This window comes from Oncorhynchus masou, chromosome 24, assembly GCF_036934945.1.
Source record: "Oncorhynchus masou masou isolate Uvic2021 chromosome 24, UVic_Omas_1.1, whole genome shotgun sequence".
Lineage (NCBI taxonomy): Eukaryota > Metazoa > Chordata > Actinopteri > Salmoniformes > Salmonidae > Oncorhynchus > Oncorhynchus masou.
In genome coordinates, this window is record NC_088235.1 from 70537963 (window position 1) to 70553102 (window position 15140).

Sequence of the window (15140 nt, forward strand, 5' to 3'; positions counted from 1 at the left end):
CCCAAAGAAGTTTATTAAGTAACTTTTATATAATAACTATAGGAATTTCAACAAGAACAAAAAAACAGATAGATACCATCTAAACTTCTCCCACAAGAAATGCTCATTTCCTTGTCCTGCTGCAGAACTTTTTGCTACACAACCCAAGTATGTGATTAGAAATGCTGTCACCGGGGCTGACTTACCGCGTCGTAGATGGAGCCGCTGACGTCGGCGCCGTAGATGGGCGAAACAAAGGTGAGGTTCTTCCAGTATTTCCTCTCCAGGTCGTCAAAGTCCTTGTGTCGGGGAGTACAGTACCTGAGAGAGAGGAGGACAGGGCCGTGTTTAGTAGGCACAAAAACGGAAAAAGACGCTTTGAAAGATAGATACCATCTCAATTTCTTCCAATAGAAAAAACAAACAAACATTTGAAGCACTTTTTTTCTATGGTGTGCCCTAATGAACATGACCCAGTAACAGTCGGGAGATTTAAGAGTGCCTTTCATCCTATGAACAGTCAAGACATTGGATATAGACACTGAAGGTAAAGACAGTAAAACCTGTAGCGTGAATACTGATTTTTCTTGCAAAGCAACCCGATAATATCTAATGACTACAATAATAACCGTATCTAAAGAATGAATCAAAGGTTTACAATTAGGGCTGGGAATTGCCAGGGACCTCACAATATGACATAATCACAATACTTAGGTGTCGATACGATATGTATTGTGATTCTCACGAGTCTATATATTGTGATTCGATACTGCGATCTGTTCTTTTTAGATTTGATGTTCCAAACATATTGCTCACTATACTCCAGCAGAGAGACAAGAGAGAGCATGACAAAATGTTTTGTTCAGTCATGGAAATAAAAGCACTGAAAACATGTTGGCTCACTATTTAAAAAAACAAGATGGAGGACAAGCTATAAGATGAAAAATACCAGCGTTTTGGCGCAGGTACAGATGACTAGCGCTAGCTAATGCAACCTAGGAAAAAAAAATACATATACCTGAATACGGTCTCTCTTCCAGGGCTGGGGCGATATGGCCAAAATATCATATCGGAATATTTTTCACATTTTGGACAGTATTTTACTGTTTTTGAAGAACAAAAAAAAGCTCTAAGAATATGTTTTAAGAGTAGTTCATAACCAAATGTTCTGTCGAACCTAAGTACGGTCGCACAGCTCCACTCGGCCCTGCCGCGCAGAAGAAATACAGTGCCTTGCGAAAGTTTTCGGCACCCTTGAACTTTGCGACCTTTTGCCACATTTCAGGCTTCAAACATAAAGATATAAAACTGTATTTTTTTGTGGAGAATCAACAACAAGTGGGACACAATCATGAAGTGGAACGACATTTATTGGATATTTCAAACTTTTTTAACAAATCAAAAACTGAAAAATTGGGCGTGCAAAATTATTCAGCCCCCTTAAGTTAATACTTAGTAGCGCCACCTTTTGCTGCGATTACAGCTGTAAGTCGCTTGGGGTATTTCTCTATCAGTTTAAAGTCTATCAGTCTAAAGTTCAAGGGGGCCAAATACTTTCGCAAGGCACTGTATCAGCCCGCGCAGAGAAGCACGCGAATGAACTTCACTCAACTTTCTATTGAGTTTTCCCCTTTGGTTAACACTTAAGGTTTCACTCTACTGTGAGAACTGTGATCGAGTCAATGCAATATTCGCCACTTTCAATGTATTGTACCCAAAACAAACTACGCAATTAGTATGCAAAACTAGCTGTGCAAGAGATTTTCTTGTGGACAGAACACATTGGAGTAGGATTCTATTGCATTGACAGGCACGACTCAGGCCCGCCTGGACTGTTTAAACTACAGTACGACCAGTCTGCTGGTTTTGAGATCAAAGCGAGAGCTGCGTGTACCACTTGTGCCCATTTGTTCATATTCTTTACTAGTTAGTGAGTTTTTAGCCCAGCTATAGTTCATTTATAGTCAACAAATGGGGGAGTGGTTGCTTCCTACAAGAACACAAAAAGTATGCATTTCTAGCCATCTTTGAAAAGCGAGTCAGGTAAACAGCTTTTTTTCTGTCTTAAAGGGTCAGTGTTGTATTTTGAGACGGTATTGAACAATACGTAGAGTGGATGGTGAATGGTAGAACAGCTATTTCCATGTTAAAAATGTTATGGAATGCATTTTGTTTTTGATGGTAGGCCACTGTGGTAGGCCTACATTATGATCAAATAGCCACAGTAGCCTACTTGGCCACTGTTAAAACTGTAACTTAAAGCGGGTACACCCTCAATGTTCACAGCGTTGCACAGAATTTTCACAAGATTCAAGTTTGCACTCAACAGACCGGAAATTTGCCCAGTGCCTAAATTTTGTTCATGACTTTAGGGTGGCAACACATGAATTATAAGTGATTTCAAAGTGGGATTTCTCCATTCTGATTGTTTAATACGGTTCAATCCAACATTTATTATAAGAATTTATCCATTTCTGCACTTTTGTTATTATTTCCACACTGTGGCCTATAGGGCTGCATGACATGGGTAAACACTCAAGGCCTTGTTTATTGGTGTACTGTTGGAATCATGGAAGTATAATATTTATTGTAATTCAATAGTTGAAATATAGTGGGCAACACTTTGAATACATTGTTGTTTGACATGACAACAAATAAATAGGAATTATTGTGACAGGGTAGGAAACCAAGTGTTGGTCAGTGTTTCACAGGGGACCCTATAAGATGTTACATCCCACTTCTTCGTGCAGATAGCCAGCATTGATTGCTATTTATTTTATTTTACCTTTATTTAACCAGGCAAGTCAGTTAAGAACAAATTCTTATTTTCAATGACGGCCTAGGAACAGTGGGTTAACTGCCTGTTCAGGGGCAGAACGACAGATTTGTACCTTGTCAGCTCGGGGGTTTGAACTTGCAACTGGGTAGCTAGCTAGCTAACATATTCATGCCAATCGCCTATTCCTCTTTGATTCAGAAGACACTGTTGCACAAACAACACGCTGATCTAGACCTACACTAGCACTGATATCAGCCTGTATTATCTAGCTAGGTTTGCTTTAACTGATTACATTTAGCTAGCTAGCTGTTCAGCTAACTAGCAATTAGCATTAACAGCAAACATTTATTTTTATTTTTAGCCATAACTTGCTAAGAAAAGACAAACTAGCTGTTTGCTGACAGCAAGATACACAAACTAATAGTGTTACTACAGAACGCTTTGAAAGCATCATCATTGTCAACAACATCTTGTTGCGTCTGACCATGCCGAATGCAGAGTGAACGGGAACTGCTTTCCTTGAGAGGCAGGGCTTGTTGTGGGAAGCAGCATGCAAGAAGAGGGAGACAACTTGAAAGTAGCAAATGGAGTACACTACAAAAACTGGCATTACACATGCCGGAGTTGCGTATCACATTTAACACTTGCTATTTAAACTGCCTTGATTCTAAACATATGTTGTTTGTATTGTAGAAATAAAAATAGAGAGTTTTGAGAACTGTAATAAAAAAAGGAATTACAAATTAAATGTATTGTGAATAATATTATTAGCAAACCTAACATTAAAATACTGTTATACAAGGTAAAGTAAAAACCCAAACCGATCAGTGCATCAATATCGGTACATAGTAAAAGACAGTATACACCCAGCCCGTATCTCTTCTGCACAATTTTGACTGTGTCTCATTGAGTGTAGAATGGCTGGTAACTAGGTGAGGACCTACGTTCTGCTGTTGGCCAGTTGACGGTACTCCCCGACGGTCATGGACTTCTTCTGGATGTTGTATTGGGTGAAGAGGCCCGACTGGCCCGTCACCACCTGCATGATGGGAGCAGGGATCACCATCTCCTCGATGGTGTCGTACGACTGCCGCGGCTTCCAGCCCTTAGGAGGAATCACCTGCGAGAAGAGGAGGAGGGATGGAGAGAACGTGAGCGAGAGGATGAGATTGAAAGAGTAAAAGAGGGGACAGAGCAAGAGAGGGGATAGAGAGAGCGAGAAACATGTGGCAAAAGTAGGTGGAGCTACAGTGACATTGCATGGCTGAATTCAAACAAAACTGTCAGAATCTAGAGCACCCAGGAAATGTTTTATGTGAACTGTTGTCTTGTTATACTGCAAAATATACACAATAGGACTACTTTTTCAGAGTAGGTCAGTTCTAATAGGTCAGAAAGCCATTTATATGAAAAGTGTGTGTATGTGTGTACCTTTGCCAGGCCTGCACGGTGTGCTCCTTGAGTCTCCATGTAGGCAACGTACTTGGCAAAGTCCTTGAATTCCTCCATGGTTGGCCGGAAGGTCATGATCTTACACCCCGGGTTCATGACTGGGACTGGAGGAGCTGGGGTAGGGGCTGGATCTGAGGCTAGCTCTGGGGCTTGAGCTGAATCTGGGGTTAATTCAGGAGCTAGGTCTGGGGCTGGATCTGGGACCAGGTCTGGGGCTGGGGCTAGGTCTGGTGCTGGGGCTAGGTCTGGCGCTGGAGCTAGGTCTGGCGATTCCAGCGACATGGTGGCAGTTGGATCTGGGGGCACTGTCAATGACATGGAGGCAGGGAGATCTGAAAATACAAAAGAGAAAAGGACAACCTATAATCTACAACAACAAAGCAATAAGACACATATGGTCACAGGTCTGACTGTATCATGTGTTTCAGAGTAGGAGTGCTGATATAGGATCAGGTCCCACCTGTCCATGTAAACGTATTAATTTTGATCTAAAAGGCTAAATTTATCCTAAATCAGCACTCCTACTCTGAGACACTTGATACATAGGACCTCCCGAGTGGCGCAGCGGTCTAAGGCACTGCATCTCAGTGTTTGAGGCGTCACTACAAACCCAGGCGGTATCACAAGCGGCCTTGATCGGGAGTCCCGTAGAGCGGCGCAAAATTTGTCCAGCATCGCCCGGGTTAGGGGAAATTTTGGCCGGGTTAGGCCATCATAGTAAATAAGAATTTGTTCTTAACTGACTTGTCTCGTTAAATAAAAGGTTAAATAAAAAAATATCTATATATTATTTGGCCCCTGAGCAACAGAGAGGTTTAGCCGAATGAATGACTAATGACTATGAGGTTAGAATATGATTCTACTTCTACATTAATTAATGTGGATGCTACAATGATTACACATAATCCTTAATGAATCGTAAATAATGATGAGTGAGAAAGTTAGACGCAAACAATGTACAACCAAATTATGTTTATAAAATTATTATTTTGGTCTCATCGACTGTCAATCCTTGCTTGTATAGCTCATTTACACTGAACCAAAACATGAACACAGCATGGAAACCGTTGGTCCCATTTTCATGAGCTGAAATAAAAGACTACAGAAATGTTTCATGCACACAAAAAGCTTATTTCTCTCAAATGTTGTGTACAAATGTCTTTACATCCCTGTTGGTGAGCATTTCTCCTTTGCCAAGATAATCAGGTGTGGCATGTCAAGAAGATTAAACAGCATGATCATTACACAGGTGCACCGTGTGCTGAGGACATTAAAAGGCCACTCTAAAATGTGCAGTTTTGTTACACAACACAATGCCACAGATGTCTCAAGTGTTGAGGGAGCTTGAAATTGGCATGCTGACTGCAGGAATGTCCAACAGAGCTGTTGCCGCCTCCAATGTTGTTTTAGAGAATTTGGCAGTACGTCCAACCGGCTTTACAAACGCAGACCACGTATAACCACGCCAGCCCATGACCTCCACATCCAGCTTCTTCCCCTGTGGGATCGTCTGAGACCAGGCACCCGGACAGCTGATGAAAGAGAGTATTTCTGTCTGTAATATAGCCCTTTCGTGGGGAAAAACTAATTCTGATTGGCTGGGCCTGGGTGAAATCCCCAGTCATGTGAAATCCATAGATTGGGGCCTAATTAATTGATTTCAATTGACTGATCTCTTTACATCAGTGGTTCCCAAAATGTTATAGTCCCGTACCCCTTCAAACATTCAACCTCCACCTGCGTACCGCCTCTAGCACCATCATTGTAAGCCTGCCACACACACACACACACTATACGATTCCATTCATTTATTAAACAGAAGGAGGAGTGTAATTTGTCACAACCCAGGCTCGTAGGAAGTGACAAAGACCTCTTATAGGACCAGGGCACAAATAATAATATAATAATAATCAATACTTTTGCTCTTTAGTTTACCATCTTATATATATATATATAAACCCGTATTTGTTCATATAGAAAAATTTGAATAACTCACCACAGGTTAATGAGAAGGGTGTGCTTGACAGGATGCACGTAACTCTGCAATGTTTGGGTTGTATTGGAGAGAGTCTCAGTCGTAAATCATTTCCCACACACAGTCTGTGCCTGTATTTAGTTTTCATGCTAGTGAGGGCCGAGAATCCACTCTCACATCGGTATGTGGTTGCAAAGGGCATCAGTGTCTTAACAGCACAATTTGCCAAGGCAGGATAATCCAGAAATCTGGCAGTGACTTCTGATTAAATTCAAATTTTCACAGAAATGCTTGCAATTTTGATGAGGCTCTCTTGTTCAGATATCGGTAAGTGGACTGGAGGCAGAGCATGAAAGGGATAACGAATCCAGTGGTTTGTGTCATCTGTTTCGGGAAAGTACCTGAAAATATTGCACACCCAACTCACTCAGGTGCTTCGCTATATCACATTGGACATTGTCCATAAGCTTGAGTTCACTTGCACACACAAAAAAATCATACAATGATGGAAAGACCTGTGTGTTGTCCTTGTTAATTAATACAGACAGAGAAGAACTCCAAATTCTTAAATCAGCCTCAATTTTGTTCCGCACATTGAATATAGTTGTCCCTGTAATCCTAGATTCAGATCATTCAGGAGAGAAAAAACATCACCCAGGTGGGCCAGTCGTCATCATGCAATCGGTCAGACAAGTAAAAATTCTGGTCAGTAAGAGAAAACTTTAAGCTCTTCTCTCAATTTAAAAAAATGTGTCAATACTTTGCCCCATGATAACCAGCGCACTTCTGTATGTTGTAAAAGCGTTACATGGTCGCTGCCAATATCATTGCATAGTGCAGAAAATACACAAAGAGTTCTGGGGCCTTGCTTTAACAAAATTTAATTTTCCATTTTCAATGTAGTGTCCAAAACATCTTTCAAGCTGTTAGGCATTCCCTTGGCAGCAAAAGCCCCTCAGTGAATGCTGCAGTGTACCCAAGTGGCGTTGGGAGCAACTGCTTGCTGTCTCCCTGTCATGGCTTTTGCACCATTAGTACAGATACCAACATGAGCAGCAGCTATGTTTGGCTACATACGGACAGTTAGTGGAATTCCCGCAAGATAATATTAATATGATTGGATGTTAATTATTTAGCTGAACACTAGATGGTTTCATTTTGGCAGTGAAACGAGGCTACTCGGGCGAGAAAAAAAAAAAAAAAAAAAACTCACCCATATGTATAGCCCCGTTGGAAAATGCCTTTGCTGTCCCTTTCTGTGATCTCCGGTCCGTCTGCTGTATAATAGTTCATCAGAGAGTCTCTGGTTGCGTTCCCCAGAAGTCCCAAGGTCTTTTGTGGTTGTAGTTCTCTCAGCGGGCTCTGGATAGTGTGTGTTGTAATGGATACTTCAGACGTACTATTCTCCTAGAGTTGATCGGTTAGAATAGATGCTTCCGCAGTTGTCCGTATCCTCATCCTAGACTTATGCACATTTTCAGCTGCAGACTGGTTAAGGGCGTCTAAAATTTGCTCCTTCTGTAACAATCTATTGGTCTTTAGTGTTTAACCATTCGTGACGTCCAGTTCACACCATCCGTCTCCTTGGTTTGTAGGGATTTATAGCAGATAATATTCTAATCTTTGGTGACTTTAATATTCACATGGAAAAGTCCAGAGACCCACTCCAAAAGGCTTTCGGAGCCATCATCGCTCAGTGGGTTTTGTCCAACATGTCTCTGGACCCACTCACTGTCATACTCTGGACCTAGTTTTGTCCCATGGAATAAATGTTGTGGATCTTAACGTTTTTCCTCATAATCCTGGACTATCGGACCACCATTTTATTATGTTTGCAATTGCAACAAATAATCTGCTCAGATCCCAACCAAGGAACATCAAAAGTCGTGCTATAAATTCACAGACCACACAAAGATTCCTTGATGTCCTTCCAGATTCCCTCTGTCTACCCAAGGACGCCAGAGGATAAAAATCAGTTAACCACCTAACTGAGGAACTCAATTTAACCTTGCCCAATACCCTAGATGCAGTTGCACCCCTAAAAACTAAAGACATTTCTCATAAGAAACTAGCTCCCTGGTACACAGAAAATACCCGAGCTCTGAAGCACGCTTCCAGAAAATTGGAATGGAAATGGCGCCACACCAAACTGGAAGTCTTCCGACTAGCTTGGAAAGACAGTACCGAAGAGCCCTTACTGCTGCTCGATCATCCTATTTTTCTAACTTAATTGAGGAAAATAACAACAATCCGAAATTACTTTTTGATACTGTTGCAAAGCTAACTAAAGAGCAGCATTCCCCAAGAGAGGATGACTTTCACTTTAGCAGTGATAAATTCAGGAACTTCTTTGAGGAAAAGATTATGATTATTAGAAAGCAAATTACAGACTCCTCTTTAAATCTGCGTATTCCTTCAAAGCTCAGTTGTCCTGAGTCTGCACAACTCTGCCAGGACCTAGGATCAAGAGAGACGCTCAAGTGTTTTAGTACTATATCTCTTGACACAATGATGAAAATAATCATGGCCTCTAAACCGTCAAGCTGCATACTGGACCCTATTCCAACTAAACTACTGAAAGAGCTGCTTCCTGTGCTTGGCCCTCCTATGTTGAACATAATAAACGGCTCTCTATCCACCGGATGTGTACCAAACTCACTAAACGTGGCAGTAATAAAGCCTCTCTTGAAAAAGCCAAACCTTGACCCAGAAAATATAAAAAACTATCGGCCTATATCGAATCTTCCATACCTGGTCCCAAGAAACAAAGAGATCTTCTGTTGAATCTGACAATTAATCTTAATGGTTGTACAGTCGTCTCAAATAAAACTGTGGAGGACCTCGGCGTTACTCTGGACCCTGATCTCTCTTTTGAAGAACATATCAAGATCATTTCAAGGACAGCTTTTTTCCATCTACGTAACATTGCAAAAATCTGAAACATTCTGTCCAAAACTGATGCAGAAAAATTAATCCATGCTTTTGTCACTTCTAGGTTAGACTACTGCAATGCTCTACTTTCCGGCGATCCGGATAAAGCACTAAATAAACTTCAGTTAGTGCTAAATACGGCTGCTAGAATCCTGACGAGAACCAAAACATTTGATCATATGACTCCAGTGCTAGCCTCCCTACACTGGCTTCCTGTCAAAGCAAGGGCTGATTTCAAGGTGTTAGTGCTAACCTACAAAGCATTACATGGGCTTGCTCCTACCTATCTCTCTGATTTGGTCCTGCCGTACACACCTACACGTACGCTACGGTCAAAAGACGCAGGCCTCCTAATTGTCCCTAGAATTTCTAAGCAAACAGCTGGAGGCAGGGCTTTCTCCTATAGAGCTCCATTTTTATGGAACGGTCTGCCTACCCATGTCAGAGACGCAAACTCGGTCTCAACCGTTAAGTCTTTACTGAAGACTTGTCTCTTCAGTGGGCCATATGATTGAGTGTAGTCTGGCCCAGGAGTGGGAGCTCTGGAGCAACAAACCTGGAGAAACAAACCGCCCTTGCTGTCTCTGCCTGGCCGGTTCCCCTCTTTCCACTGGGATTCTCTGCCTCTGACCCTATTACAGGGGCTGAGTCACTGGCTTACTGGGGCTCTCTCATGCCGTCCCTGGAAGGGGTGCGTCACCTGAGTGGGTTGATTCACTGATGTGGTCAACCTGTCTGGGTTGGCGCCCCCCCTTGGGTTGTGCCATGGCGGAGATCTTTGTGGACTATACTCAGCCTTGTCTCAGGATGGTAAGTTGGTGGTTGAAGATATCCCTTTAGTGGTGTGGGGGCTGTGCTTTGGCAAAGTGGGTGGGGTTATATCCTTCCTGTTTGGCCCTGTCCGGGGGTATCCTTGGATGGGTCCACAGTGTCTCCTGACCCCTCCTGTCTCAGCCTCCAGTATTTATGCTGCAGTAGTTTATGTGTCGGGGGGCTGGGGTCGGTTTGTTATATCTGGAGTACTTCTCCTGTCCTATTCGGTGTCCTGTGTGAATCTAAGTGTGCGTTCTCTAATTCTCTCCTTCTCTCTTTCTTTCTCTTTCTCGGAGGACCTGTGCCCTAGGACCATGCCCCAGGACTACCTGACATGATGACTCCTTGCTGTCCCCAGTCCACCTGGCCGTGCTGCTGCTCCAGTTTCAACTGTTCTGCCTTATTATTATTCAACCATGCTGGTCCTTTATGAACATTTGAACATCTTGGCCATGTTCTGTTATAATCTCCACCCGGCACAGCCAGAAGAGGACTGGCCACCCCACATAGCCTGGTTCCTTTCTAGGTGTTGGCCTTTCTTGGGAGTTTTTCCTAGCCACCGTGCTTCTACACCTGCATTGCTTGCTGTTTGGGGATTTAGGCTGGGTACAGCACTTTGAGATATCAGCTGATGTACGAAGGGCTATATAAATAAATTTGATTTGATACGCATCAAAATAGTCTGTTCTCGGTTACAACACTCACTACCGAGTTCCAAACTGCTTCTGCAAGCAACGTCAGCACAATAACTGTTTGTCGGGAGCTTCATGAAATGGGTCTCCATGGCCGAGGCAGAAGAAACAAGCCTAAGACCACCATGCGAAATGCCAAGCCTCAGCTGGAGTGGTGTAAAGCTCGCCGCCATTGGACTCTGGAGCAGTGGAAATGCATCCTCTGGAGTGATGGATCATGCTTCACCATCTGGCAGTCCAACGGACTAATCTGGGTTTGGCGGATGCCAGGAGAACGCAACCTGCCCCAATGCATAGTGCCAAATGTAAAGTTTGGTTGAGGAGGAATATCGGTCTGGGGCTGTTTTTCATGGTTCGGGCTCAGCCCCTTAGTTTCAGTGACGGGAAATATTAACGCTCCAGCAAACAATTAAATTCTAGACCAATGGGGGGCAAAGTACAGCCCTTCAATCCGGCCCACGAGACATAAAAAAATAAAAATGTTTTACCTTATTTTTTTAAATCCATTTTTCCCTCTCCAATTTTGTGGTACCCAATCAGTAGTTACAGTCTTGTCCCATCGCTACAACTTCCGTACGGACTCGGGAGAGGCCAATGTCGAGAGCTATGCGTCCTCCGAAACATGACCCAGCAAAGCCGCACTGCTTCTTGACACAATGCCCGCTTAACCTCACTAGGGCCCCACCTGGCCAACATCCAGTGAAATTGCAGAGTGCCAAATTCAAAAACAGAAATACTCATTATAAAAATTCATAAAACATACAAGTGTTATACATCGGTTTAAAGATGAACTTCTTGTTAAAACCTGTTAAAGATAGGGCTGTCTGCTGCCCCCTTTGGAGTAATTGCGTGCCCATATTAAACAGGAAAAAAATATTTCAAAAATTGCTAATATATGCATATAAAAAATATTATTGAATAGAAAACACTGTAAAGTTTCTAAAACCGTTGAAATTATGTCTGTATGTAACTCTCAGGTCAGTCATTCTCCCAAACTCTCTCGTCATCATAAAAGTTGGCCCAACTTTGACGTCATCGCCCCCACCCTTCCCAAGCACCTACAGACCTGGGAACAGTTTTTATGTCTTCAGCGCGATGTCTGCTTTCAATGGGGCTTCTCATTGTGAGAATCGCGCGCTCACGAGAGTTTTGGCGGCCCGAAACCTTTCGGTCACGCGAAAAAAAAGGTCACATCCATGCGCGCTCTCCTCCGGGGCTCTCTCTCTTCCAAGACTGATTAACCTCTTACATCTATGGTGGCGCTATTTCATTTTTGGATGAAAAACGTTCCCGTTTTAAACAAGATATTTTGTCACAAAAAGATGCTCAACTATGCATATAATTGCTACTGTTCGAAAGAAAACACTCTGACGTGTCCAGAAATACAAAGATCTTCTCTGTGCGTGCCCTAGAACGTGAGCTTCAGGCAAAACCAAGACGAGATGGCATCCAGGAAATGACAAGGATTTTTGAGGCTCTGTTTTTCATGATCTCCTTATATGGCTGTGAACGCAAGAGGAATGAATCAACCCTTTCTGTCGTTTCCCCAAGGTGTCTGCAGCATTGTGACGTATTTGTAGGCAGATCATTGGAAGATTGACCATAAGAGACCACATTTACCACGTGTCCGCCCGGTGTCCTGCGCCGAAATTGGTGCGCAAAAGTCACCTGCCAGTATTTTTCCATGCGATACAGAGAGTAAAGCAAGCTTCCACGAACTGCATGTCAATGAAGAGATATGTGAAAAAACACCTTGAGGACTGATTCCAAACAACGTTTGCCATGTTTCGGTCGATATTATGTAGTTAATCCGGAAAAAGTTTTACGTTGTAGGTGACTGCATTTTCGGTTCGTTTCAGTAGCCAGGCGCAATGTAGAAAACGGAACGATTTCTCCTACACACAGACGCTTTCAGGAAACACTGCGCATTTGGTATGTGACTGAGAGTCTCCTCATTGAAAACATCAGAAGCTCTTCAAAGGTAAATGATTTTATTTATTTGGTTATCTGGCTTTTGTGAAAATGTTGCGTGCTACATGCTACACAAAATGCTATGCTAGCTTTGCATTCTCTTACACAAATGAGTCAATTTCTATGGTTCAAAAGCATATTTTGAAAATCTGAGATGACAGTGTTGTTAAGAAAAGGCTAAGCTTGAGAGCAAACGCATTATTTTAATTTTATTTGCGATTTTCAGAAATCGTTAACGTTGCGTTATGCTAATGAGCCTGAGGCTTAGTCACAAACCCGGATCCGGGTTGGGGAGTTTCAAGAAGTTAAACGACGCGTGTGTTTCTGTTCGTCCTGAGGATTGTTGTGCACCTTTATAACATGCTAAAGCTTGGTTATGAACATAGTTTGACAAGTTTAGTCGACATATAATATGTAAATTCGACGTTTTGGTGCGCATCCGCTTGACTTTTGGCTGCATTTCAACCGAAATATGCCGTGTTTGATAACCGAAAGACACAGACTTCACAACTAAACAATGTTTTTGGTGAGTATAATTCCTTCCAGGTCTTCTGATGGAAGAACAGCAAAGGTAAGGGAATATTTACGTGTTAAATTTGGGTTTCTGTGGACTCCAAGATAGAGGAGCCATCATGCTAATTTCTGAGCGCCGACTCATATTATAGCCTAGTGAACGAATTCTGTAACGTTAAAAATAAATGTAACACAGCGATTGCATTTAGAAGAAGTGTATCTTTCTATATATATATATGTAGAACATGCATATTTAGTTAGTTTAGTTTAGTTATGATGTGTATTGCTTGTTATCTGACGTTATCTGCCGGAGCTATCGTCATTTCTCCGGACATTTGAGTAGCATTTTTTGAACAATGCGTAATTGTAAACAGAGATTTATGGATATATATAGCATATTATTGAAAAAAACATAAATGTACTGTGTAACATGTTATATTACTGTCATCTGATGAAGATTTCAAAAGGTTAGTGATTTATTTTTCTTTTAATCCTGCGTTTGTTGATTGCATATTTTGTTCAACTTGGCTATGCAAATTAGCTGTGTCTTCGGTGGTGGTTTGACATAAATATGTGCTATGTTTTCGTCGTAAAACATTTTAGAAATCTGACTTGCTGGGTAGATAAACAAGGTGTTTATCTTTCATTTAAGCTATTGGACTTGTTAATGTGTGGAGGTTAAATATTTTTAAGAATATTTTTGCGTTCCATGCGCCACATTCCAGCTGAGGGTGTTAGGGAAAGTTCCCAAATGGGGCTCAACATCCACAACAGGTTTTAATCCAACCACGGTGTCAGATTTCAAAAAGGCTTTACGGCGAAAGCATACCATGCGATTATCTGAGAACAGCGCACAGCAGACAAATTACAAACAGTTACCAGCCAAGTAGAGGAGTTACAAAAGTCAGAAAGAGAAAAAAATAAATCACTTACCTTTGATGATCTTCATATGGTTGCACTCACAAGACTCCCATTTACTCAAAAAATGTTGTTTTGTTAGATAAAGTCCCTCTTTATATCCAAAACCGTTTGGTTCGTGAGTTTTGTTCAATAATCCACAGGCTCAAACTCAGTCATAACAGGCAGACGAAAAATCAGTAAAGTTCGTAGAAACATGTCAAACGATGTTTATAATCAATCCTCAGGTTGTTTTTACCCTAAATAATCGATAATATTTCAACCGGACAATAACTCATTCCGAGTGGTCTTACTCGCTCATTTTTTCAGAATACAAGCCTGAAACAATTTCTAAAGACTGTTGACATCTAGTGGAAGCCATAGGAAGTGCAATTTGAGTCCTACGTCAATGGATACTGTCATGGCATTCAATAGAAAACTACAAACATAAAAAAATCCCACTTCCTATGTGGATTTTTCACCTGCCAAATCAGTTTTGTTATACTCACAGACATTATTTTAACCGTTTTGGAAACTTTAGTGTGTTTTCTATCCAAATCTACCAATTATATGCATATCCTAGCTTCTGGGCCTGAGGAGCAGGCAGTTAACTTTGGGCACGCTTTTCATCCGGAGGTGAAAATAGTGCCCCCTACCCAAGTGAAGTTAACCAAGCCACACCAATGTGTCAGAGGAAACACCATACACCTGGCGACCGTGTCAGTGTGCATGCGCCCGGCCCGCCATAGGCCCAGCGTCGCTAGAGCGCGATGGGACAAGGAAATCTCGGCCCGCCAAACCCTCTCCTAACCCAGATGACGCTGGGCCAATTGTGTGCCGCCTCATGATCTACCAGTCACAGCCAACTGTGACACAGCCTGGGATCGAACCCGGGTCTGTAGTGACGCCTCAAGCACTACGATGCAGGTCCTTTAGCCTGCTGCGCCACTTGGGAGGCCCACGCAAACTGATTTTAACGAACAATTGATCCCACAAAAAATGAGTCCCTCCGTTGAATTTCAAAATTCCGATGTGGCCCTCGAGCCAAAAAGTTTGCCCACACCTGTTCTAAACAATTCTATGCTTCCAACTTTGTGGCAACAGTTTGGGGAAGGCCCTTTCCTGTTCCGCATGACAA

General features: G+C 42.3%; 1 protein-coding gene across 1 annotated transcript in view; it reads right to left on the reverse strand.

The window, feature by feature from the left end:
• LOC135512545 (lysine-specific demethylase 4B-like) overlaps positions 1 to 15140 on the reverse strand; it is a 94504-nt gene that overhangs the window by 70949 nt on the left and 8415 nt on the right. Inside the window, 3 exon segments of the mRNA XM_064934682.1 lie at positions 186 to 300; positions 3703 to 3878; positions 4190 to 4542. Coding sequence (XP_064790754.1) covers positions 186 to 300; positions 3703 to 3878; positions 4190 to 4528 — 630 coding nt within the window. The 5' untranslated portion in view covers positions 4529 to 4542.